Here is a 26,348-nt window from a genome sequence, read left to right on the forward strand (position 1 = left end):
TTATGAATTGTTTATTTCTGGAATTTTCTATGTAATGCATTTGGACTGCGAGGTAACTGAATCTTCAGAAAGCAAAAGTGCGGATAAGGGGTGATTGCTTATCTCAGCTGATTCTTGAGAGGAACTGTTAAGAGATCAAAAGAAAACTCCTCGTAAAGAGCGTAACATATATGGTTCACATATATGGCTATTTTTATTTCGTCATTCTTCAGACCAGGGCTGGGCTGGTGGGCATATGATGTGATCTCTAGAGATCATTTTAAAATTTCTGGTAGGCACATAAAAAGTTACCCAAAAAGAGGGGGAGGGCGATAGATCCAGACTTCTTGTCCTGCCTGGCTCATATAGCCACAGGTCAGCCACCAGGGCCTACCTCTTGACTCCGAAGTCCCCAACTCTCGGGCCTTCTGAGTTGGGGCCACGTCTGTTGTTTCCGGGGTCGGTAATTGCGCCCCCTGCCCCCATCACCACCACCATTAAGCAGCGGCCACAGGCTCGGCGCACAGCGTTGCACCAGCACTTACGTCAAGAAACAAGGTAGTAGAGTGACCGCCACTTCCTCCCACCAGGTGTCCTCACCCCGCCTGTTGGGAGGAAGGTGGCCTGTGGTCGGGGGCTGGTCAGAGAACCCCCTGTCTCAGAACCGCAATGAAGGTCAATGTTCTCCAACCCGAGAAGAGCTCCCGGCATCCCCCCAGTTCCCAAGAAGGGGGAGGAGACTACTTGGAGATCGCCAGTTGACCCAGAGGTTAGAGCACTGGGTGTCAACCCAAATTTAGAGCGAAGCCACCTGTGAAGATGTGCTCGGTTAGTGGCCGGTCATGAGCTATGTGTCGACAGTGTGCGTGCCTTCCCACACGTATGCTACATTTTTATTATCAATTTTGTACACCCACATGCCTGGACCCCTCTCACCGGCTCTGCTTCACGAAGTCTAGGATATGTCCTTGGCACTTACATAATTTTTAAAGCTTTCCATATGACTCTTATTAGCATGTAGGATTAAGAACTAGTAATAAGCAGATGAAGGAAGATTAGGGTGTAAGTACGGGGGAAGGATGCTGAGGCAGGACTTCAATCCCATTTAGAATAATGAAGTTTCAGAAAGTCCAACAGATTGGTAGGTTGATATACATAAAACCTCTGGATGTCAAAAAAACCCCAACATTATAAAATACAAGAAGCAAGTAATGGGGGGGAAATATAGCAAAAGCTTCATGGCCTTCATATATATAAAGAACTCGTACAGATCAATAAGATGAGCACCCAATAGAAAAACAGAATACAGACAAGAACAGACAATTCACAAAGAATACAATGGGCCAATACACTTAGGAAAAATGGTCAGCCTCACCAGGAATCAAATAAATGCAAATTAAAACAACAGAGACGTTATCTTTTGACGAGCTAATTGGCAAAGATTAAATACAGGATAATACCTCATGTCGGTGAGGGTGTGGAAAAAACCACTCACTGTCATTCACTGGTGGGAGTACAGATTGACGCAACCTTTCCAGAAGGTAATTTGGCAACCATAAAGCTGAGGAAGATTGCAAACCTTTTTGACGCAGCAATTCCGCTTTTAGGGAGATTGCCTTAGGAAATAATTGTGGATAATAATAACAATAATAGCTAACCTTTATTAAATGCTTGGTGCATGCCAGGCTCCACACACATTATCTCATAGAATCCTCACAGCCATCACCCCACAAGGCAGGAACTGTTATCACCTATATTTTATAGACGAGGACACTGAGGTGCAAAGGGATGAAGTCAGTGACCTGAGGACACAAAGCTAACAAGTAGCACAGCCTGGTTTTGAACCCAGGCAGTCTGAGTCAAGAGTCACACTACCCATGCAGCACTGTACAGGGGATGTGTGCAAAGGATGAACACTGTGTGCGCTGGATGTGTCCATTGGATATGTAATGTATACACGGGATGAAGCTGCAAGGCTGTTCCTCTGGGCTTGTTTGTGGTGGGGAGGGGGAGGGGAGAAGTCATGCTGAATGCCCCACCGTGAGAATCAGTCATGTAGATTGTGATACTTTCGTACTGGATTATTATGCAACCCTGAAAAATGATGCTATAGAAAAAAGTGTATGCGAACACTGCAGGTTTTGTACATGTATGCTACTGGCAATGATTTCATTTTGTTTAAAAATGTGTGTGATTGAGTGTTTTGTATATGCATTAAAAGATCTCTGAAAGGACATAAAAGGAAGTGATAAAATTGGTTGCCTTCTAGAAAGGCAACTGTGTGGCTGTGGTCAGAAGTTAGAGAGAGAGCTGTTTTTTTAAGCCATATGCCCTTTTTCACTTCTTGAATTTTGAATCATGTGAATATATTGCCTATGAAAATGGGTATGTGTCTATAAACGATCCCCCCAGGTCACAGTGCTATCTTGGCCCTGCCTACTCCTCCTCCAAGCCCCTGCCCTACTTAGCTCTTAGCTGAATTGGCTCCTCCCTCAGCCTGAGCTGGGGTAGCTCCTCTGGGCTTCAGCACCCCCATATCTCCATGAACCATACTGTGACATCAATGCCAGGTGGCAGCTTCCCTGAGGGGAGGAGCTATGTCTGTCATCTTCAGGGCTGTGTCCCCTGGGCCTCAGCACTGAAGTCAAGGAGACCTGGGTTTGAATCCCAGTTTCATCACCTTGAGGCAGTGACTCCACCATCCTGCACCTGTTTCCCCATCTGTAAATGAGTTTGATTATTGCGGTGAACTCATGGGGTTATTTTCATAAGATAATGTATGTAAAGCTCCCAGTACCATCCACGCATGAAGGAGACTCTCCATAGGTAGCAGCCACACTGACATCATTGCGGACCCTCTGTGAACTGACCTAGGAAATGACGCCTAGAAGGGCGGCTCCCCGGGCCCAGCCCAAGGCCAGTTGCCCTTCCTCCACTGCTCATGCTTGGCACTGCCCCATCGCCACCATGCTCACCTCCCTGCCTTGTACCCCACAGCCACCCGGCCCAAGCTGAAGAAGATGAAGAGTCAGACGGGACAGGTGGGGGAGAAGCAATCGCTGAAGTGCGAGGCAGTGTCCGGGAACCCCCTGCCCTCCTACCGCTGGTTCAAAGATGGCAAGGAGCTAAACCGCACCCGCGACATTCGCATCAAGTACGGCAATGGCAGGTGAGCAGCAGCCATCCCTCCCTCCTGGCATCTGCCCTCCTGAGAAGGAGGGTCCTGAGCTGGTGGAACCCAGGGCTGTGCTCCCAGATCCACCTGTGGATCAAATTCCGGTCCCCCTTCTTTGCTGTGCCCAATTTCTCCTTGTAACTGCGGGCTCCTCTGGCTATGGTGGCCCAGTATCTTCAACTGTAGATGCTTGATTAATGTCTCTGGATGGTTGAGGGCAATCTGACTGTCAGAGTCAGCTTTGCCTGTGGAAGTCCCCTCTTGTCCTCAGACTTCTCAAAGGACCTGCCACAATGTCTGAAAGGCCAGCATCTGGCAATCTGGCAATCTTTGGTGAGAGACTGATTGCAGAGTGCATCTGGGAGGTCATATGTTTGGATGGGCTGGTTTCTCAGCCCAGCGATCTGTCCTGGGCAGAGAGCTAGGTAAGGGCAAAGGACACATGGCTTTGACTAGTGTCAGGGGAGTCTATGTCTCAGACACTCCCCCTGTGACGTGAGGATTGTCCTTAATCTCAGAGTCAGTGTTCCAGGGAAGTGAATTGGAAGCTCTGGAGCCTCAGCTGTGGAATTTGGTCTCTTCCATCTCGGGCTGGCTGGACAGGGGCTTTAGGCACCGGCGAAGCCAGGAATCTAAGAGCGGCTCCTCATTCTTCTCCTGCCTCCTGTAGCCCCCGAGGGGCTATTAGAAGGCAGGGCAAGCAAAAGGGAGGCTCCCATCTGCCTGCTAAACAGAAGCTCTCCCTGGCCTCTGTTCCGTCCAGGGGCAGGAGACTTCCCTCTCTGGCTGAGGGTCACCCTAGTCTTCCCTGCCCCTCTGCAGGAGCTTACAACTACCTTCTTCCTGGCTGTCCTTTCCTCCTCGCTGCCCTGCAAATGCAAACAAGGATGGTTTTAGAGGACCCCAGCCTGCCCTCCAACAGAAAGTAATGGGAAGCCCGGGCTCAGGCTGCTCCTGGGTTGCTCTGTGGCCCTAAGTGTGCACGTTCACCCCTCGGCCTTGGTCTCCAAACCTGTGAAAGAGGATGTGGGGCTGAGGGGTCTGAGAGGTGCTTCCGGTTTTCTTACTGTCCTTTCGAGAGCGGGGAGCAGAGGCAAAACTGGCCACCTGGAAAGGAGTCCAAGTGGAAAACAGGGATTTATGAGGAATGTGGTTTAAATCAGAGATTGATGGGAAAGAATGCTGCTTCCTAACGGAACTGGGGAGGGGGTGGTCTTGTGCGTCCCCAATCTACAGATTTAGCAAAAAACTCAGGTTGCCCTCCGAGCGCTCCTCCTGAGGCCGCCCCACCCCTTCCCACTGCCCTGCCGAGAGGAGCACCAAGTGGGAGAAAAGAGCTTCTGAAGCTGTTGGAACTCCTGTCCTCGCTGCTTCGGGAAGGACAGGGCGGAGCACTCTCTCCCGACATCCGCTGTTGCAGGGAAGCAGGGCGAGGTCGTCTTCCAGGAAGACCACAGAAGTCAGGGAGAGTGTTCCCCTCGTCTCCTCATCACTCTGCAGCACGTCCTCAACTTGGCCACCCTCACCTGCCGACTCCTGACCCCACAACCCTTCACCCTCCCCCCGACATTACTGCACACACACGAGCACACCCGCCCCCAGAGCCCCCGTACCACCCACAAATCCTTTCTCTGGTGACACCAGCTTTCCTTTCTACTCACAGACCCACTCGCGTCGCTTTCTTCCTCCAGCTGTTGCCCCACTGTGCTTCTTCCCTCCGCCGCCCCAGGGAGCCATCTTCAGGCCCACTGGCTCCACTCTCCTTGTCCTCCGCCCCTCTTGGCTCTGCTGGCATCTGCCCTCTAAACGCAACTCCCCACCCCCATGTCTGCGGCTCTTCAGACACCCAGGCACCTGCGAGCTTCCTGGCCCCACGCCTCCAGGCCTCTCAGCAGCCGGTGGCACGGGCGCCACACGCCCCCTTGCCCCTGTGGTCCTCCTGCTCTCCTGTGCCTCTAGCCACCCTCTCTGGGTCGCCATCAATGTGCTGGAACTTTCCTGTCTTCTGTGTTTCACTCTTCTCCACCCTCCCCACCTGTGGGCAGTTGCACCCTCTCATATCTGATGACCCCAAGCCTCCATCTCTAACTTGAGGGCATTTCTTTAACCTGAGTTCCAGACCCTTGCCGCCAGCTAAATACCAGAGACCACCCTGCGGTGCCCCAGGGGCATCTCCAATCCAGAGTGCCCCGGCCCTGCCTCTCCCTCCCATGCCCCACCCCCCCAGCACTGCCCCCTTGCTGTCCCTCCTGTTCCATACCACCTCTTCAGAGGGAGGCGCCCTTCTCCCCACAAGTTTCTTTTCTGGTCTCCCAGCTTTTAGCCTCTTTGCCTCCACTGTCCCACTCTTGGCCATTTCCGTCTCTTCTGGGCCATGGGCCCCTTTGTGAATTCATCTGTGTATCTAACATAGCATCAGCTGTGTATGCCAGGCGCCCTGCCAGGGGCTGGAGATACAGCAGGAAAGGGAACAGACAGGTACCTGACCTTCACAGAGTTTCTAATCTAGTTTCCAGTGTAGAATTAGGTAAAGGCCTCCGCCCTTTCTTCGGAAAAAAATGTGTCTCATCCACCCAGTTTGGCTTCCAGTCTAGAAGTCTGCAGAGTCACGGGCTCCTATGACTCCGACAGGGATAATGATCTCTCTGACACGGGCGCACATCCAATCTCTCATTCATTTACTTGACAGATCTTGAGGGCCTGCTGTATGCCAGGAACAGCCTAGGCCTTAAGGCCCTTCCGACCCTTCTTTTCCTGGCCTCTCCGTCACTGCCCCGTTGTCCCCCAATACCTCGGCGCTCCTGAGCCCTGCTCTTTCCTCACAAGACCCTGGACTTGGGCCCAGGCCGTTCCCTGTGCTGGCAGCAGCCCCCCACCACACACACACACACACACACACACACACACACACACACACTGTCCTTGGAAAAGTTCTCCAAGGCCCAGCTTAAATGTCATATCCTCTGGGACACCTTCCTGAGTCCTCCAGGCACCTCTCGTCACCTCCTGTCATGATATCTCCTGTCATCACCCGCCTTAAACATAGTTCCTTCGCATTGTCGGGGGGGCTGTCTCTCTTCCTAGCAAGAGAGAACCCCCTCCCCACACACACCCCCTCTCCCCTGTATCGCCTGTCAGAGGAGATCTTGTTCAGTGTTGAATGCATGAGAATCTTTCAGGACCAGCTCTCCTCTCTCAGGCACAGGGTGACACTAGGACTGGGCAGGTGGCCCTTTGAGTGGACCTAGCCTTCGAGCACTTTAGCGTCCCGGTAAAGCCTCAGTTTCATCTGACAAATAGGTCAGCCGGTCCAGAAACAGGGCCTGGTCAGGCTTTCTCCTGGGTACCAGGGACCTCGGAGAGCCTGAAGTACGCCCCTGTTCCCTTCCTACTGGGGCCCCATCCTATGTGCTGCCTTCCTGAAACCTGGGCTCCGCCCGTCCTGCCCCTGGGCTCCCGGCCGTGAGTGGATGGGGCCGAGGAGTGGGCCATGATGGAGAACTTCTGTCTCCTGCGTTGTGACTCAGAGACAGCTGCCACCCCCACACACGCTTCACCTGACATGGGGACCAGGGGCAGGGGCAGGTGTCTCCATTCTGGAAGCATCCTCTTTCTTTCCGCCTGCACTGCAGCTTGCTCTCTGGCCCTCCCAGCAGTCCTCTGCCTGGGCCACGCTCTGTCTTGACATTGCTCTTGACCTGGCGGAGACGCCCTCCCCAGCAGGTGCTGTCTGTCTCAGGGGCCGCCGAATGAGGTGTCTCACCCAAGCCGTGCCGTGCCAGGAGAAAACTGGCCCCCCAAGTCCTGGGCACGGGGCCCTCCCAGCAGAGCCACGTGCTCCGTTGTTTATGAGGGGCAGGCTGGAACAGGCCCCTTGGGCAGGCAGAGGGAGGTAGGCACTGAGGAAAATGTGTGGGCAGAGGACGTGGCCGCCCAAATCCCATCGCTGCCAGAAAAAAAAAAAAAAAAAAAACAACTGGCTGAGGGAGGAAGGAAGGAAGGGGCATCCATCACAGGGGCAGGCCTGGGTCAGGATGGCAAGGGGGTGGGGCACCAGGCCTGCCAGGAGGCGGCTGGGAATGCAGAGAAGAGAACACAGTGTGTGTTGTCCCCTGCAGCCCTCTCTCTGCTCCTTCAGGGCCAAAGAGACCCTCAGGGCCCCACCCTTCACCTCTGACCCCAGGGCCTCTGATGCAAGTCTGGGCCCCTCCCTGGGACTGGCAAGATCACCACGCAGCTGGTATATGTGGGGGCCACTGTTCCTGTCCCCTGGCTTCTTTCTGGTTCCTCAGAGGGGGACGGCTCTCCCTGAGCCCTGATCCTCGCTCCCCCAGGTCTCACACACTTTCATGTGGGAAGTTCTTCTTTCCAGTTCTAGCTTTTTCCTCCAGATATCTGTGAGCCTAGCTCTGCCTTGCCCTGCTGCGTATGATGTCATGTACAAGAAGGCCCTTTGAATTCAGCTATGGCTGACAAGGAAGTTCTGGCTCTAGGTCCATTCTACCTTGACCCCGTGACCCTCTAGTGATCCCTCGTTCTGCTTGTCTAGTGTCAGGGAAGATCTGGTGGCTGGGAAGCAAGAGAATCCCGGTCCTGAGGCAGCTGGGCTTTGTGGCATATAATCAGGCTGAAGCCAGGAAGAAGATGCCATCTTAGTCAGAGGGGCCTGCAAGGCTCTGTTTATAATGAAGGGAACAGACTTGAATTGACAGAAAAGTGCTGTGGGCAGACACGAGGCCAAGGAGGCACAGATCGGCTTGATCTGGGAAGAATTGCAGGGCGGTAGGGGAAAGGGTCGGCAGCCATCACTATAACATCAGTAAGGATATTGCCATAGCAACAGGGCCTGCTGACAAGACAACCTTATGGATTCTTATTTGGGGGGTATTGGAGTGAGGAGGTCTGGGAAGAGGCCCTCTCCCAGAGGTAGACGTGGAGCCCAGGAGACAGGTACCCACATACAGTCCTTGTAGAGATGTGAGTCAGTTTGCCGTCTCCTCCCCCCGGCCCAGCCTCTCTACTCGCTCCCCTGTCCTCCTTACCTCATCGCCTGCCTAGCTCTGTTCAACACCCTGGGCTCCAGGCAGCAGCAGCTCTGCTACCCTACCTCCGTTCTACCACCCCTCCAACCTGCTACACATATTCTGGGAATCTGGTGTTTTAACAGATTAAAAAGAGGAGAAGATTACATCATGGAAAGAAAATTTCATGCTACTTCTTGTTTCCCCCTAGGGGCCAGGCTGGGGTCTGGGGCTTTATCTAGAGCAGTGACCAGTCCCTGGAGAGCACAGGGGCAGAGCGGGCAGTGGGAGGTGTGACCAGACCCTGCAGAGCCCAGGCTCCTTGGGGCAGGTGCAGAAAGACTCTGGGAAGGAAGGAGAGGTTTGGCAGGGTCTTCAGAAAAGAGGAGAACCAAGGCCAGGGCCCCAGGGTCCCTGCCCAGGCCAGGCCCCCACGTCCCTCGGCTTGCGGAAACCAAGTGCGGAGGGCTCCACAGAGGGGCCAGCCCCTGTGTCAGGCTCCAGGAGAGAGTCCATATCCTCTCCAACTGCAGCTCCTTGTGCACCTCTTCCTTTGCCTTGCCAGACAGGTGCCCTCGGGCAAGTCTAGAAGCTCCTCTAGGAGTCAGTTTTCCCATCTGTGCTATCCTGTCGACCCCCAGATGGGCCATGATGGTCAAGTCAGGCCACGAAGATAGGGTCTCTGTGTTCCCTAATCTACCCAAGCTCCTGGCACTCAGAAGGCACTCAGTAAACATTCACTGAATGATGAATGAATGAATGAATGAATGAATGAATGAATGAAGTGAGTAAAAGCCCCTTGGAGAAGCCACAGCGCACCCCTTAGTGGCAGGGCTAATGTGATGTTAGGGGAGAGCCACAGGTTAGAACTGGGAGACTGGGCACAGTTGTCATGGGAACCTGCTAGTCCTGGGGGAGCCCCCATCCCCAGGTACCTGGCAATAAGCCTTGCATATAGAGCGACAGGCTGCCACTCCTACGGGAAGGCCGAGGGAGCTGGTGAGCCCGTGGCTGACCTGTTCCAGCTGGGGGAAGGACACTGGCACTGGGGGGATGGGCATTAAAAGAAAAGGAGGGGGGTGGCCATGTGACTTCCTAAGGGGCCCCACTTTCCTCCCCCAGAAAATCCTAACTACAAAGAAGGGCCAGCACTGGAAACACGATGGGGAGGTTCTTGGATTCAGGACACGTGTGCAGCCACCAGCCCTGCCCTGTGTTCTCCCAAGTGCCCGGATCTCCTTCCACCTCCAGGGGATCCACACTCCACCCGGACCCCAGACTCTGCTTCCCATCGCGGCTGCACAGCCACTGTGGCTCTGCAGGGGGAGGTGACCTCTGGGTGACCACTGGGGAGTCACCGCCAGCCTGGGCCCTGGCTCACACCTCTCCCCCTCTTATTACCCCCCTAACCAGAAAGAACTCACGACTACAGTTCAACAAGGTGAAGGTGGAAGACGCAGGGGAGTACGTCTGCGAGGCTGAGAACATCCTGGGGAAAGACACAGCCCGAGGCCGCCTCTACGTCAACAGCGGTAGGTAGTCCCCCAGCAAAGGGAGGGGTCCTCTAGGGGTTCCGTGGGGCAGGCGGGTGCCCCCATCCCTGGGGAGGCCAGCACATGATCCGTCTTGCACTTGACTCCCCTCCCTCCTGCTGCTGCCATATCAAGCCCCGAGATCTGGGCCGATTCAGAGAAATGCAGTCGAAGCATAAATGTTTAGCTTTGTTATCTGGGCCTGGAAGAGCCGCCAGCTCTCATTTTAAATACCCTAAAAACTAAATATTTTGAAATCAAGAGGTGGGGGTGGGGGAAGGATATTTTTAGAAGGCAATTATGGGAGGCTGGGCTGCCAGGTCCGGCTCCGGGGAGAGGCAGGCCCAGGGTGTGTGCGAGCTGGCTGCCTGCTGCCTGTGGCTTTGCTGGGCACCCGAGCACAGGCAGCCGTCTCCACGGGGCCATGGCGGGAGGCTCGGGTGCCTTTGGCCCTGGGGACAGCCTCTGCGCAGGGGCGTCAGGCCCCTTCCCCACATGGAATCCTCTCCCTTGAAAACTTGTGAGGTCGAGAGCTCAAGGCACCCTTAGCATCCCCTCTCCAGCTTGAGCGTGGAGGCTGCCTCCTGCTGGGCTGCCCTCTGTGGCCCTCACTGTGTCCCTTGGGTGGGGGTGCATCACCACAACTACCTCTCCTCAGGCTGCACCCTTCTACTCCAGCAAACCCCGCAGAGCTCTCCCCTCCTCCTGACACCCACCGACCTAGCAAACCATTTGGCTCCCTGGTTATTTGGTTTGCTTCCCAGTCCTGCCCCGGTTACAGAGTCCCGTCCCATATGTGTCCTTGCCCCTGTGTTTCCACCACATGGCCTTCCAGGGCTGTCTACACCCAGCACGGTCCAAAGAGAACTTGGAACCTGGCTGCCCTGGGCCCCACCCTCAGAGGAAAACCTGGCGCAGACCTCGTCAGTCCCGCCTTGTGAGGGATCCCCTGCGCCGCCAGCCTCTCAGGCTCCTCCGTCTCCCTTGCCGCTGTTTCTGGTAGATCCAGGTCAGGCTGCTCACTGAATCCTTCTCACGCCTGTTCCTTCCATTCCCACCCCACCTCAGGAGCAGCCTTGGCCCAGGTGTTCTCCCAACACCTGAACCAGAGCAAAGGCGTCTCAGGACCCTTTCTTTTTGCCACGCACCCACCCTGGAGCCACAGAACAAAGACTTTGTCCCTGGGCCCAGCTCTCAAGGGAAGGCGCAGATGATCTTTCCAGTCCTAACTGCAGCCCAGCCCTTGCATCCATCATTCTCTCTCCTCCATGTCATCTCTCCCGGGAGGCCTTGCTCTCGGACCACTCCCAGCCTGGGCCCCACTTCTGGGCCATGTCTTGGCCACCCATGGTCTCGTGTGTCTCTCAAACTCTAGCCTTTGACTAGAATCTTCAACTCTCACACCGTTGCTGAGCTGTCTGTGTGGGCGTGCCTGCCCCAGTGGATCCACGAGCCAAGGGCTCAGAAAACGGGATGATGCCTTCTTCCTGGAGTTTCGGTAACAGCTACAGTTCCTGAGCGCGTGCTCTGTGCCAGGCTCCCCGTTGTCTCCTGAGCCCTTACTCAAGGCCACGAGACGCTAAATATTCTGGCCAAAGTCAAAGAGCTAGTAAATGATAGAGCTTCGTGATGTAAAAGTAGTTGGCAAACACTGAGCCCACGTGCTCCAGGGGGCTTTGTGGGGCTGTTTACTGCTCTGGCCTCTGGGCCTAGTACCGTGCCTGGCTGATAGCAGGCACCTGGGGAATATTATATAAAAGGACTGAGAACCTGCTCCAAGGCCTTTGACTGACTCCCACATGCCCCAGCCTGGGCATGGTTGTAGTGGGGGTACCTGGGCCCCCTGCCTCTCCCAACCTGTCCCAAGCCTGGAACAATGGGCTCACCGGGGCGCCAGCACCTGCTACCTCAGCCAGAGCAGGCAGACAGCCTCAGGCCCACTTTGGGTTGGAGGTGTCCTATTTCATTATTCAAGACTTTCTTGGTTGGAACTGACAAGAACCCAACTTAAAACCACCTGAAGGAATTCAGGGGTTTATAAAACTGAGGTGCCCAGACATGGCTCCAGACGTGATGAGAACTCAGGCTAGTTCTCATCACCCTTGCCACTCCCTCCCACTGTACATTGACCTCATTTTCTCCTGCTGGCAAGTGGGCTCCCCAGTGTTTGGGGAATGGATTGGGAAGAAGAGGCCATGGCCTCAGACAGCGCCAGGTGGACTCATCCCAACTTGCCACCCAGGGGAAGGAATAGCTTTGTCTCCATGTCCATTCCCACAGTCACAAGGGTGGGTCCCGACAGCTTCTGCCTAGGTGGTGTGCCCCGCTTGGCCCAGTCACTGTGCTCAGGGGGGTGAGGTGCCACTTTTGCCAGGCCTGTGAGCGTGCAGAGCAGGTATAGAGAGGCAGAGTGTGGCCCGGCTAGAACCACGGGGTGGCAGGGGGAGAGGGGGGGCCCTTCCTTAGATGCGTGCTGTTAGCAGGGGAGGAGGAAAGAGCTGCCGTGCAGAAGACCACAGGAGTGCCCTCTCTCCTGCACAAGCCTTGGGGCCTAAGCCTGGGGACTGTTGTGAGATCCCTCAGATCAGCTGCACCTCACCCCACACGCAGGCTCCTGTCAGCCCTCTGCAGCCCGTGTTCTGATCAGTCAGGGAACCAGACAGCAGAGCTTGAGGCTGGGCCCTGAGGATTTCCCACGTGGCTCCTGGCCCCTTGTCCCTCCAGCCTGGCCGGAGAGCAGCAGGGCAGTGGTGGAAAGAATCAGAGCTTTGGTCTCATCCCAGGTGCAGCCCAGGACAAGTGACTCCACCTCCCTAGTCAGTTTTCCCATCTGAGGCTCAGCTGGGTGATCTCCAAGTCCCTGCCGCCTTGCTCATGGAGAAACCTCTGGGATTCTGTGTTTGATGTTGAGGCTGACATCCTGTGCACCTGGCCGCCACCACACACACAGTACCACCCCACACCATGCCTCCTCTGTTGCCCTGTCCAGTCCACAGCAGGCTAGATCCTACCCTTGATGTGGAGAGGCAGACAGGGTTGCCGAAAGGGACCAGAGCCCCCTGGGGATGCCTTCCCAGGCAGAGATGCCCGGGCTCCTTGCTTTGCCACGGAACCCAGAGGACCTGGAGCAGCCACACCCTGGGGAGGGGGGCGGAGGGTGGATAGTGGGCATCTGTGCCTGCCCCCTTCTGACTCATCCCGAGGTGGGTTGACTTGGCCCGCCTGAGCCCCAGGGAAGCCAGGACTACTGGGGCGGGGAGGCCAGGAGAGGGCACAGGAGCACTGGCGAGGGGCAGTGGCTGCTCAGGGGGCATCGCGGTGGCTTTTGCCTCTTGTACCTCTGTTCCCATGGACCCCAGTGCTACTCCCCCAAATCACAGTGCACCCTCTTGCAGTCACAGCTCTGCCAGCTCACAAGAGACACATTCCTGAGTTGGCTGGGATGAGGAGCAGGCAAGAAGTTTGCGGTGCTTTTCACAAAGCAGTCTGCTTGGTCCAACCCACTTCTGAGTTAGAAACCAAGCTTCCTCAGCTCCAGGTGGCTGTACCAGCCCCAGGATGTCAGGCTGGGCCTGGTTTCACCCTGAAACCCAGAGGGCAGTCAGGTGTGACCTGGGGTATCACAGAACCATGGAAGTCCCGGAGAGGATTCTGGGTCTGTCCCTTACCTGGGGACTTAAAAAGGCCAACTGTTTAATCACATACGCACACATGCATGCTTGCGCTCTCATGCACGCATTCAGCACGGCCTTCCTCAGCAAGACCCTGTCCTGAGCTCTGGGGAATCACAGTCTGGGCTCCCCCAAAAGTCCCTTAAATGGCAATAAGCTAAAACCTTAACTCAAAGCATCGGCCTGTGCCAACACACTGAAGAGGAAGGATGGGCAACCTTACCAACGGGAAAGAGGGCATCTGGGCAAGTGCGGGGGGTCCTTACGGACGATTAGACCCTGGATCTGAGCCCTGAAAGATAATCAGAGGTTTCTTCACAAGTGGAGGAGAAGCAGCTGGCAGCAGGGAGGGCGCGTCCGCAGCATCCGCTCCCTCCTGGCCTGCCCTCTCTCCCGGGCCCCGGGCAATTTGCCGCACCGACGGTTGGTGGAGGCTTTCAGGGTTTGCCCTACCTGGGCATTTTTCTGAGTCAGTTTTTTGAGGTCTAACTGACATACTATAAAGTTCACCTTTTCTAAAGCACAGAATTCAGTGTTTTTAGTATTTTCACAAAATTGTATAACCATCACCACTAATTCCAAAACATTTTCATCACCTCAAAAAGAAACCCTCTATTCATTAAAACTCATCCCCCCTTTACCCGCCCCTAGTTTCTGGCACCCACTCATCTGCTTTCTGCCTCTATGGATTTACCTGCACTTCAGACTTTATATAAATAGAATCGTACACCATGTGGCCTTTTGTGACTAGATTCTTCCACATAATATAATGGTCTCAAGTTTCATCCATGTTGTAGCATGCATCAGTATTTCTTTCCTTTTTATAGCTGAATAATGTTCCATAATACGAATATACCATATTCTGTTTATCCTTTCATCAATGAGTCATTCAAGTCTGTCTCTGCGTTCGGGCTACTATGCATAATGCTGCTCTGTCTTCCGGTTAGGTGTCTTTATGCAGACATAGGTTTTCCTTTGTTGTAGGCATATACCTTGGAGAATTGCTGGCCCACACGGCACCTCCATGTTTAAGTTTGTGAGGAGCTGCCAGACCGTGTTCCAAAGTGGCCGCGCCCTTTTACATCGCCATCGGCAGCACATGCCACCGCTTCCGATCGCGCCTCGTCTTCACCGCCACTTGCTACTATCCATCTCCCCCGTTAGAGCCGCCCAAGTTGGGGTGAAGTGGTGCCTCACTGTCGTTTTGATTTGCATTTCCCTAACGGCCTCCCAGGAATATTTGCACTTAGTAGGAAACAATGGTTTAACCTACAGAAAAGAAACGTCCTCCTCAGCCAAGGTTCAGTGTCAGACGAGACAGGCAGGGCCCCTGGCCGAATGGGAACGGAGGCTACATTCTGGTGGAGTGGCTGAGCTTTAAATAGCCGGTAATTGCACATTAGTCAGTTAATTATGTCAGGATAAGTACTACCAGCACACATATACAAAGCTGAGAGGAGTGAGGAGGGTCCTGAGCAACCTCTCTGAGATACTGACTTTTTTTTCATGACTTAAAACAGCATTTATTATTTCTCAGGGTGTACTGTTGTTGGGGTGTTGTTGTCATTGTTGTTTTAAGGTTCTGGCACAGCTTAGCTGATTCCTGAAGCTCAGGGCCCCTCACAAAGCTTGTGTCAGAGCACTGGGGCTCGTCCTGGGCGTTTGGGGTCGGGACCAGGGGGCCAGGATTACTTATAAACTCTCTCGTGTGGCTGTCGGCAAGCCTTGGGTCCTCGCACTCGGTTGCCCAGAGATGAAGTGCTAGTATTTTGAAGGCATCTGGCTTGCTAGCCGAGCCAGACTAGGCCAGTGGCATCTGAATACACTGCAAGAGAGGGACAGAACACGAAGCCGGAGAGGTGAGGAGGCCCAGAGCAAACCCGGGGAAACTGGGGGACTGTATTCTGAGTGCAAATGGAAGCCATTGGTGGGTTTTGATAATGGAAGTGATTGCTCAGAATTTTAAAAACCACTTTGGCAGCTGCGAAGCAAAAAGGTTAGAGATGAAAAGTGAGGGCAGAAAGACCAGTGCGGAGGCTGCTGTGGCCGTGCGCAAGGGGGGCCGTGGCCGCCAGGGCTGAGGAGGCAGGCGTGAGATGTGGACAGCCCTCGTGAGGAGGGAGAAGGGCAGCCCTTGGTGACAGGCGGCTGGGGGAAACAGAGGAGGAAGAGAATCAAAGATCCCCTCTAGGTCTTGGGTTCGTGCTGCGCAGTCACTGGCTGGGCAGATGACTGGCAGCTGAGCCTGGGGTGGCTGGGAGCCATCCCAGAGGAGGTGTCAAGGGAGTGGCCAGATTCTGCAACTCGGAGCCCATATGTCATCTTCACCTCCCCAAACACGGGAGAACATATGTGCTGGAGCAGCGCGTGCACACGTCTTTGGCGTGGAACTCTCCCTGGCGTGAGCCTTCACCTGCAGCAGAGTTGAACCATGATCGCTTAGGAATGCCCTGCCATCACAAGGGGTGGCCTCGGGGTACTTCCTCCTCAAATAGAAAGGCCTGCGTCATTTCCCCCACACCCTCTGTGACTGGCCCCCCCTCCGGCCTCCCCTTTTGCCTTTCTGGGCCCCAGGCTAGTCCGCATGACAATGCAGTCCTGGCAGCCCAGGCCAGTGCCTCCCAGCTGGGACCCTGCCTCCCTTCAGGAGTGGTCCCCTGCCTCCCAGGGCTTTGATAAGCACAGACACGTATGTGGACAGACCCATGCGTGCAGCTCTGGTCCCTGCCACCATCCTCACTGCTGTGTGCTGCTCACTCAGCGCAGCAATGGGCAGGCTTCGCCACCCACGGCTGTAGGGGAGGCCCGGCTGGGCCTGGCAGGTCCAGGACAAGACTTCTCTGGCTTTGCCAGGGCTCACAAGAGGTCCCAGGCCTGTGGCCCGCATCGGTTTGCATCCATCTGCTTATGGCAATCTGGCTGCTGACGTGGTCCTCCACAGGGACTGGTGGCTGGCCAGAATGCTCAGCTGGGAGTCAGGAGTCCCGAAGCCTTGTCACAGAACATGTCGTGACTCTGGACAGGCACTTCCCTCCCTCCTTCCTTAGCAATGTTACCAAAGGGCAGGACAACCTCCAGGGCATTCCAGCAACGGGATTTTATAACTCCCAGGCGTGGTCACCTCAGCTGTTTCCCTCGTCTACCCCTTTCTTAGTGCCCCAGGTCTCACTGACCCAGAAGTGGGCCAGAGGCAGCGGGAGGCCTCCTCTCCCAGCCTGCACATGGGTCCCAGCTGGGCGTGGAGCTGAGTGTAGGCAGGAGCCCTGGGCAGGGGTGGGGCTCGGGATGCCAGGCCAGCAGCAGGCGCGATGTGGAGGGGAAGGTGGGAGCTGGCCCTTCCCGCTGGGCTTTATCAGCGAGCTCCTCAGACATATACAGAGGCAAAGCTGTGTATACACTCCCAGTCCCCGCGCTCCATCTGTCTCCCCACATGTCTAAACACGAGGGCGCCGAGCGCCGGCCCTCCTTCTCCTTCTCCTCCTCCTCCTCACCCCGCATTGCTACGGGAGGTGGTAGACACTCAGCACCCCTGAGGAGACAGGACCGGCCGAGGTGGGCAGGTTCACCTCAGTGAGGAGCGGCTGCTGGGTGAGAGTGAGAAGTCCCCAGAGCCAGAGGCCGGGGCGGGAGCAGGGACCCGTTTCCGGCTGCCCAACCTGCATATGCCACCTAGGGGGTTAGCTTACAGATGAAAACTGACGTTTGGGGCAAGGATTTTCACTTGGAATCAGCTTTCTGGATGCCATCCCATGGGAAAGCAGGACTTGAGTTATTTTCATTTTTCAAATGAAGCTGATCAATCAGACGTGCAGCCTGGGTTAGCAGCCTCGAAGCCCAGCCTCACTGTCACCCAGCGTTCACATGCCAGCTGGCCCCCAGCCCCTCCCCAGCCAGTCTTCTCTCCGCAACCTGAAGCCCAGGGCTCCTGGGCTGCGCTGTCCACGGCCCAGAGGCTCCTGCAGAGGCCACAGCTAACTGGGTGGGGAAGGAGGGGCCACCTGGCGAGGGCAGACATGAAGAGGACCCTGGCGCTTGTGGGGATGGGCATAGTGACTTTTGTAACATTCCCGGGAGGCTTGTCCTCACCCTCCTGACAAAGAGGCAAGAAATGGAAGCTAGGGTCTCCCCACATCTCCTTAGAGCTTAGAAAATGACAGTGTCCAGAGGACGCCCTTCCCCTCAAAGTATAGCTTGTGGGAGCCCAAGCAGCGCGGATGGATGTGGACGTCCTCTCCCTGTGACTTTGCTCCCCGGTAAGACACAGCATCTCACCTGCCTCAGTGGAGCTCCCAGGAAGGCAGGCAGGGAGATGGCCTTATTCCAATAGAGGAAACAGTTTTTGCTAGCTTCTCACCACCTCCAAAATCGTAAAACCTTTCTGGCCTTCAGAGGTTTGCCCAGAGTAGGGGTGCAGGGTGATGCTGGGCAGACAGCCAGAGCTCCAGGTAGCCTCCCCTTTGCCTTGTCGGTGACTGAGAGGGACCACCGGACCTTCCCGACCCAGCCTCCCCACAGTCTCTGAGCTTCGAGCTTTGAGATGGACAGTGAGGGGCCGGGAAGAAGGTGGCTCCTGGGGCCCAGAGGCAGTCTCAGTGGGTCACCGGCGCATGTCTCTCATACCTCCAGTGAGCACCACTCTGTCATCCTGGTCGGGGCACGCCCGGAAGTGCAACGAGACAGCCAAGTCCTATTGTGTCAATGGAGGTGTCTGCTACTACATCGAGGGCATCAACCAGCTCTCCTGCAAGTAAGTGACCAGTGGGGGTGGGCGTGGGGGTGAAAGCAGAGGGAGAGGCTGGGGCAGAAGTGGAGGGCTCTTGGAAATGTGGGCCTCAAGCCACTAACAAGGGGTCCCCAAGGGGTGTAGACAGGGAGGTGTGTCCCACTTCCTGGCACACAGGGAGCTGTAAGCTCCAAAGGGCTCAGGGCTTCTGCAGCCCCAGCTTCCCGGCCCCACCCGCCCCTTCTCCCAATGTCCCCCGTCTCACCAACACCTTTTTGGGAGATGGGGAGGCCAGTCTATGACCTGGGCATTGGATTTGTTCTCTCTCTTTCTCTCTCTTCCCCATCTCTCAGCAACTCTCCAAACGTTGTTCTGATGAACGTCTCCCAGGGTGTGTCTTCCCCAGCAGGGAGGAGCCTGGCTGGGTCAGGCAGAGCACCGGTCCGGAGCCCGTGGTAGCTGAGGGCGTGCCCTTGGGGCCTTGAGGGGAGAAGAGGGCTCTGACTCCAGTGCTCGCTCAGGGCCTGGCTGCTCTCCCTGCCTGGTAGGACCCCAGCGTCCACAGATACGCCCTGGGTGCTGTCGGTGCCACTCCAGTCCCTAGCCCCTCTCTATGGGGGGAAGGGGTACCAGCGGGGACACCGCTCTGGATGTGACCCAATGGGAGAGGTCAGGGTTGAAGAGAAGCTCAAGCTGGGGCTTCGCTGCCTCCCCAGAGGTCAGAGTCTGCTCTCCAGCCTGGCAGGGCTGCCCCAGTAGGACCTCCCAGGAGCTCAGAACCACCTGCTCCGCTTGCAGACAGGACAGGTGGGAGCCTGGTTGTCAGAGAGGGCTTGTTCAGGCCAGCCAGTCCTTCTGGGGACCTGGGCCCACAGTGCCCCTTGACCAGTAGTGAACGAGGAGGGGGTGGGGCACTTGGGGAGGTTAGCACAGCCTCTGGCAGGATTCTGAGGAGGAGTGGGAGGGAGGTCTAGTTAACAACTTTGGGCTTTCAAAGTAGCCCAAGCCTAGGGTCTGGCAAGGTGCCAAAGCTGCCCCATTCCCATGGCATCTGGGCAAAGGCCACCAGAGTATGGATGGAGGTTCAGAGAGAGGCATTTGCCCTCTCCAAGGACAAGGTCAGGTTCAGCACTCCTTGGCTCTTGAGCCCTGCTCTCCCTCCTAACCTCCCTCCCTGCAGGTGGTTTTTAAAAGTCCTGGGCTAAGTCTGTAGTGAGGGGCCACGCCTCCCTCACACTGTCCCCGTAGCGCTGGGCCAGCCGGACTGCCGGGCAGGTCTGTCTCTCTTGCCCTTGCTGGCCTCCTTTGCTGGCTTCCTCCCAGCCCCACCCTTCTCCTGCTGCCATCCCCTTCCCGCCTCCCCTTCCTCATTCTCAGGGGACAGTCGCAACAGCAACAGCAGGTCCCCCAGGGAAGTTCTCACCCCAGACTCAGTCCCTCATCTTTTTCCCTCTTTCTGCCTCTAAGAGGCTGCCACATTAGTGCTGCGGACCCTGGGGAACATTCTAGCTTTGATAATGCTCTGAGCTCTTTGGGATAGACTTATAGAACTCAAAGGGTTCTGGAACACCTCATAGAGATAGCTCAGCCTTGTACTCCCTGCTTGCCCCACCCCCAACACACGTGCACCAGGCTTCTCTTCTCCCTAGCCCTTTGGACCCTGGAATCTTAAAGGGATCCAGCAATGCCACCGAAGTCGGCCCTGGCTCCAGACAGGGAAGGCTGCAGCCACCCAGGAAGGTGCCAGGGCCTCGGGGGCCCAGGACTCCAGTGCTAGCCAGTTTAGCGTGGGAAAGAGAGTGATGAGCTAATGGGCTCCCAGAGGGCCCTACCATGGAGGCTACACCCTTAGGATACCCCGGGTCCCACCCAGCTCCACCTGAGAGGAATAGAGGGCAGGAACCTGAGCTATTGTGAAGGTAGTGTCCCGTCTCCCCTCCCTAATAGGGCACCTGGGGTCACTGCTTAGAACTTGAACTTGGTACCCAGAACCACCACCTCCTCATCTCAGCCCACCCTGAAACCCACTTCCCCGACTCCCTGAGCCCTCAGGGGAGAGGGGCATCCCTGGAGGGGGCTGCGACCAGGAAGGCAGGTCCTCAGAGCTGTGCTGGAGAAGGACAGGGGGCGGGGGGCCGGGCAGAGCCCAGAGGCCATCTGGGGGCGGGTGAGCTGGGGGGAAGGGGGGCAGGCCTCTTGGGGTTCCTGATGACACCTGAATGGAATAAAAAGGAGAGAACTCAGGAAACGGGACTCACGTCTTACCATTTGTGCTGTTTGTTTACTTTTTATTTTGATTTTTTTGCATTTCCGCTTAGCTTGGATAATGAAACTAGACTGGTCAGTTTCATTCCAGTTTCTATAAAACTCAGTTTTCCTTCCTGGTTTTCTGACACTTGTTGTTGTGTATTGGTCCAGAGCCCGCAGGGAGTGTTGGAGAGCAGGCACACTCCGCCCCTCCGTTTTTCTGGAATTCAGAGCCAAAAGAAACAGTGTCACTGATACTGCATTTTGTTTTTAAGAAGCAAACTTAGGGGGATTTGGAAATGGGGGTCCAAATCAAGGGGACTGTCTCCTGTCTGGGCCAGACAGGGGCCTCTGCACTTCCTCTTGCTGCTTTCTCCTCTTCTCTCCGTGTTTTTGTAGAGCACGGTTGGTGCGTGACTCTTGGGGACTGGTTCAGGGGATGATGACAGAACAAGACTCTCTCTCCAGCCCTGTGCACATACCAGCGGCATGCCGCCCTTTCCCATCCGCTCATCCCCCCATTCCTTCCGCTCCCCTCGCCCCATTTCAGGTGACTCCCCCATCCCATACCCATGTGCCTGCTCATCCCCCCCACATCGCCACCCCACCCCTCATGAGGCCAGAGACCCTTCGCTCCCTCCAGTGCCCGGGGCACACCCTCATCCTCCATCCTCCCCCTCCCCCGGGTGAGGGCAGCACACATGGCATTATCCCCAGGCTACCAAAGGGAGAAACTGAGGCCCGGGAGGTGGGGTGGGAAAACAGGGAGGCAGAGTCCCAACCTCTCTGTCGCCCCAGATGCAGCCCGTGGGCTCTCCTCTCTGCGCCCCCATCCCTGCTCTTCTCCAGCCCTGGGCACAGGCCTTCCCACGGTCACAGTCGATGACTCGGAGGGAAGGGCTGGGAAGGCTGTTACCTGCCGCTCCTTCTAATCTGTCCCTGTGCCCCTGTGCCAGTTAATCTCTATCCAAGCGGGAACTGCCTGCCAGCCACTCACACAGAGTACGGTGCTACCTGGTCCTGGGTGCAGGGTAGAGAGGCCGTAGGCCCAGTCCCAGAACCCTCTCTAGGGAAGCCCAGCCTCGTGGTGGTGGTTCATCCTCAACGAGCAAGGCTAAAGAGAGAACAGGAGTGTCCGGGAGCCCCCGGAAGGAGCCAGTGCCCACAGAGCAGCACGGGTATGGGTCCTCCCCGCACCCGTGCTGTACCCACCCCCCACCGCCTTTTCTTTTGGTCAGCCAGTGGCGAATGTACTTTCCCAGGGCAGGAAGGCACAACTCCGGGGGCATGTTCGTGCTGTAGACCATGTCCACGGCACCAACTTGAGTTGTGTGACGCAGTGGCCATGAAAGATAGGAGGATTCAGTTAGGTTAGTCCAGGGCGAGTGTGGGATCAGGGACACAGGGGTGTGCTTAGTTACCATGAGTCTCCAAGACCCATGGGACAGCCTCCTGGACTGTCAGCATTGGTGCAGTGGCAGTAAATTTCCCCTTAGTTTCCTCCTGCACCCCCCCATTGTCCTTCTCTCTCTCTCTCTCTCTCTCTCTCTCTCTCTCACACACACACACACACACACACACAGGCATAGGTTTTCCCGTCTCTAAGAGCTGGGCTAATCTCAGACATGAGACACAATGAAACCTCTCTCTTTCTTGTTCCTTTGTGATTCCAAGAGTCATTTTGGCAAGTTATTGGGTGTTTATCCTCCACCCTCAAAGGTGCTACTGCTTCAAAAATCACTTCTTCTCCTTCAGTCCCCATCCCAAGTGAGGAAGAAGAGCTGAGCCTGACTGGAGCTGGTTGGGAAGCCTTAGCCTCAGCCTCAGCCTCAGCCTCAGCCTCAGCCAAGACCTCCATTTTCCCAGGCGGGGATGATGGCGGACGAGGGCCAGGGATCAGACAGGGTGTATTGAAGAGGTGGCGGCCTGCTCCTCCGAGCCACCCTTTCAGCAGGATGAGTGTGCATCAGTGTCACTTGCAGCCGCCCTCCCACCTTCACCAGACACACTTCCCAGCCATTCCCCCCGCCCATGGGCCAGGCATACCTGCACACACACTGCCACCTCTGCAGGGTCCAGCCTCCCCCCCTGCCCCGAGGGAGATGAGGTCAAGGCCCAGAGAAACTCCAGCTACCAGCTCACTGACCCCTCCCAACCCTCCTGGCTGGATTAGAGTCCACAGGGTTTTCTTGAGTGTCTGTCACAGCTAGTGGCTACCACCTCCTATAAGCTTAAGAGGCTACCAAACCTCTTTGTATACACTGGAACACTAAGGGGTTGAGTACACTCACCTCTTGATTAATGCTGAACAGTGACCTGTTACTGAGGGGACACTGGTGGTGGGCTGGCCCGGTTTCCTAAGGAAGAAGAGGCAGAGGCAGCATAGATGCATCTCTGAGTAGGGGAAGGGGGTCGGTCTGGCCCTGTCTGTAAGCTTTCCTGGGGTATCTGACCTTGCTGGGGTCCAAAAGAGAGTACAGGGCTAGGCATGTCTCCCAGAAATCCACAAGACAGGGACCCACTTGAGGGGAGAGTGGCAGCCGAAGAGCAGAAGGACGTGTCCCCGGAGGGAAGGACAAGTTCAGGGAGATGAAAGTGGTTTGTGCTTTGCAGCTGTAGAGGAGGCGACATGAGAGAATGAGCCCCCGCCAGAGCCACGCAGGGATGGAGGAGCAGGTCCTGGGGAAAAGGCAGGGGTGCCAGGCAGCCAGGAGGCTCCTGATGTGGGCCGGGCCCAAGGGTCCCCGGAGAGCCCACTCCGGCTCCCACAGTAGTTCTTCCAATCTGAGGCCAGGTGTCCTGCCCGGCCTCGGCAGGCCAGCTTTGGGATGCTGGCAACTCCGGCCCTTCTGTAGCCGCCCCTGCACCCCACTGAGCTTTCCCACGTATATTGCTCTAAGACAGCCTTCCAACAACCTGTGTTACAAGGGTTCCTCCAAAAAAGACTTCCATGGCCAAATACATTTGGGACATCCTGGAAAGTTCAGCTCTTTCCTCCTACAAAACTTCTCATGTGCCAGTGGGCACTGCAACTCCTCAAGGAAGCCTGGGAATGGGTTTCCTAAGCTTATTTGGCCAAAGAACCCTCTTCTTGAGGACAGACGAGAATTGCCAAGTCCCCGTGTATCAGGGGCCTGCCGTCCAGGAACAGCATTCCGGAGTTCTCCTCTGAGCTTTCTGGGAGCTGTTTCATGGATCAGAAAGCCTGCCTAGAGCCCTGGAGAGAACCCTTTGGTAGGGCCTAGAAGGAGTGGCCCCCCAGAACCTGGTGTTCCAGAAGACCCCAGCACCCTGCCTGCTGACTGCTTGACACCAGGGGGCTGCAGTTCTGGCTTCCTGGGACCCCAGGCAGGTCAGAAGGGAAATCCCAAGGGCCATTAGGACGATTAGGCAGTAAGTTTCCCATTTCCCTACCCTGCTTCCCTATATCATCCTCCCGCCCGCCCCACCCCCTCCCCACCACCCATGGAGCCACATCTACTAGAGAGATTTTGAAGGAGATTTCCGAGCCCTCCACCCAGCCCTGACTCCAGCCCCTTCCGCGATGAGTGTGCCCCAGCGCCCGACTTGGTTTTCTCATTCATCACTGTGCACTTTGATTTCTAACCTGAGCCTCGCGGATGATGCCAGTTTGTTCTGTGATTTTTCCCCTTTTCCTTCTCCAGATGTCCAAACGGATTCTTCGGACAGAGATGTTTGGAGAAACTGCCTTTGCGATTGTACATGCCAGATCCTAAGCAAAGTATGTTTGAAGATACAAACACACGTCCCCGCTCTTTAGAAAGCTTCCGGGTGCAGTCCCCGCCCCCAACCCCGACGTAGGGCGTAGGGCCAGGGGTGTTGGTTGTTTTGATCTTTGGCTGTTTCGTTTTGTTTCTCTTTTCCTTTCTGTATTTTGGTTTGTTAGTTCTTTTTGTTTTGTTTTGTTTTGTTTTGCTTTGTTTTGCTTTGTTTTTCATTTTTGGCCTAATCCTCGGGTTTAAAGTTCAGGGCTGCAGGTAAGGGGCAGAGTGGCAAGGCCAGTACAAATGGTAAGGTTGGCAAGGGACCCAGCTGGCACCGGCAGGAGCTGGTGCCAGGGTGTTGCGATGCCTGTGTCTTGCTATCCTGGCTCTCTCTTTCTGGTTTTCTTTCTTTTGGTAGGTGTCCTGTGGGATACACCGGGGACAGGTGTCAGCAGTTCGCAATGGTCAACTTCTCCAGTATGTCTCTTTCTTCTATTTCTTTTCTTCCCTGGTTACGGACAGTCTCCCCCGTGGGAGGGAGGGGGCCTTGCTTAGCTAGACTAGTGGGGGACACAGGGGTGTCCTGGGCTCCTCTCAGTCCTCAGCGCTCGCCAGAAGCCTGTGCGGAGGAGACCCATACGCCCCTGCCACCCTCCCCTCCTACGTCACTGTGCCACCTGGACTCAGTAACACCAAATGCTCCATGCAGCTGGCCGGAGCCGCTCAGGCCTCCTCACAGCCTCTGGGGTCAGGCAGCCTGGCCGGCCGCAGAGTCCTCACCTGCCTCTGAAGGCCTGTTTGAGGATGGCAGCTGCCGATGCGGCCGGGAAGGAGTGTGTGCATGTGTGGCTGGTGTGCTTGAGGGAAATGAGTTCTCGGAAAGCCTGTCAGGTCAGGCCAGAGTTGGTCTGGTCTGCTTTCAGGTGATGGGGGGGGGGGGGAGAACGGGGGTTGAGGGAGAACAGGTCCCATGGCCATGGTTTCCGTGGTGGCCAGAGATGGGAGACATTTACTGGGCTGGAGGGATTGCTGCCGATGCCAAAAGGTAGAAGGACTGAGCGGTAACTGGTGACACCCTGCAGGCTCTCTGTGCTCTGAGTCCCCATCCAGGTGCACATTCTCTTTCGTTCTTCCACTTCTAAGGTTGGAGCTTTCTGGTGTGCACAGTTTGCTGGGGCGGGGACAGTGAGCCCTGCAACAGAAGGATGAGGCCATAATTGTGCTTTTACTTGGAGCTAGGAGCAATTCCCTTCAAGTGCCACCAGGTGGGGGTGGAGCAGAGCAAAACCCACAGGCCTGCCGTGGACTCTGTTTGAGGCCCAATGATGGCCTGGTGGCCTGTAAGGCAGGACATCCTCCTAGTGCACCAGGCCCCTACGTGCCCTCCCTCCAACCCCCTCCTCTCCAGGAAGGACAGCTGGATCCCATGAGGACATAGGAACCACAGTGATGGGCCCTGGGTATGCACAGCTGGAGCTGCAGAAGAGACCGAGGGCAGGACCCATGGGGCCACTGAGGTAGCCCTTGGGAAAAAAAAAGGCTACTCAGACCACAGCAAAAAGTCTAGAAAATATTCCCCTCTCACTCCCCTTCTCAGAGCCTGGAAGCCAAGACTTGGTGAGGAAAGTAGAGGCCCCAAGGAGGTAAGGGCTCGGCTGGCCCAGATGGTCAACTATCTTCCTAGTGTGGGAGGCAGCACTGTCCCCAGGCTCTTCCCATTGGAGGCCAGAGAGGAAGGCCGTGGGGATAAGAGCAGAGCCAGTGGACAGGGCATGTGGCCCTACAGAATTCTCCAGAGCACAGGCTCCAGGAAGAATTGAAGTCAGATCCAGCCCCACTGGAGGACCCTATGTCAGGAGCGGCCTTGGGATGTGGCAGAGCAGCCAGGCGGACCTGGGGAGAGAGGCAGTGAGGTCCTATTCCTTTTCGCCTTCAGGTCCAGAGCCCCCCTGGCCTGTGGGACTGTTCCGGACAGGGAGTCCCAGCTCATCCTAAATCAGAGCAGCAGAGCCTCCGGAACTCGGCCACTGGCCAGGCTTCTCTGCCAGCTGGGCTGCTTCAGCTTTCAGCTCAGATCTGCTGGGAGGGTTAGCAGGGCCCCGGGAGCTCAGAAAAGAGCCCGCAAATGCAGTCCTAAGCCTTCCTGCCTGATGTCATCAGGATCTCTGCTGTTACCTTATTAGCCTTGGGTAAAGGAGTTAGACTCTTCAAGCACTTTGCCCAGAGTGCTTCATGCAGAGCTCTGTAGGTCGTTATTAAAAAGGTGGCGGGAGAT

The 26,348-nt window shown here is 56.0% G+C and overlaps 1 protein-coding gene across 2 annotated transcripts in view; it reads left to right on the forward strand.

The window, feature by feature from the left end:
- The window catches only part of NRG2 (neuregulin 2), a 170,766-nt gene that overhangs the window by 129,664 nt on the left and 14,754 nt on the right, over positions 1-26,348 (forward strand). The window contains exons 2-5 of one of the 2 annotated variants that reach the window (XM_045818667.1): positions 2,977-3,148; positions 9,589-9,707; positions 18,005-18,125; positions 24,014-24,090. In XM_045818667.1, coding sequence (XP_045674623.1) covers positions 2,977-3,148; positions 9,589-9,707; positions 18,005-18,125; positions 24,014-24,090 — 489 coding nt within the window. Of the gene's footprint in view, positions 1-2,976; positions 3,149-9,588; positions 9,708-18,004; positions 18,126-24,013; positions 24,091-24,491; positions 24,551-26,348 lie in introns of both variants that reach the window. The other variant, XM_045818657.1, reaches the window with a different exon arrangement.

This window comes from Phyllostomus hastatus, unplaced genomic scaffold (genome assembly GCF_019186645.2).
Source record: "Phyllostomus hastatus isolate PE091 unplaced genomic scaffold, TTU_PhHast_1.1 phas_contig_150, whole genome shotgun sequence".
In the NCBI taxonomy this organism is placed as follows: domain Eukaryota; kingdom Metazoa; phylum Chordata; class Mammalia; order Chiroptera; family Phyllostomidae; genus Phyllostomus; species Phyllostomus hastatus.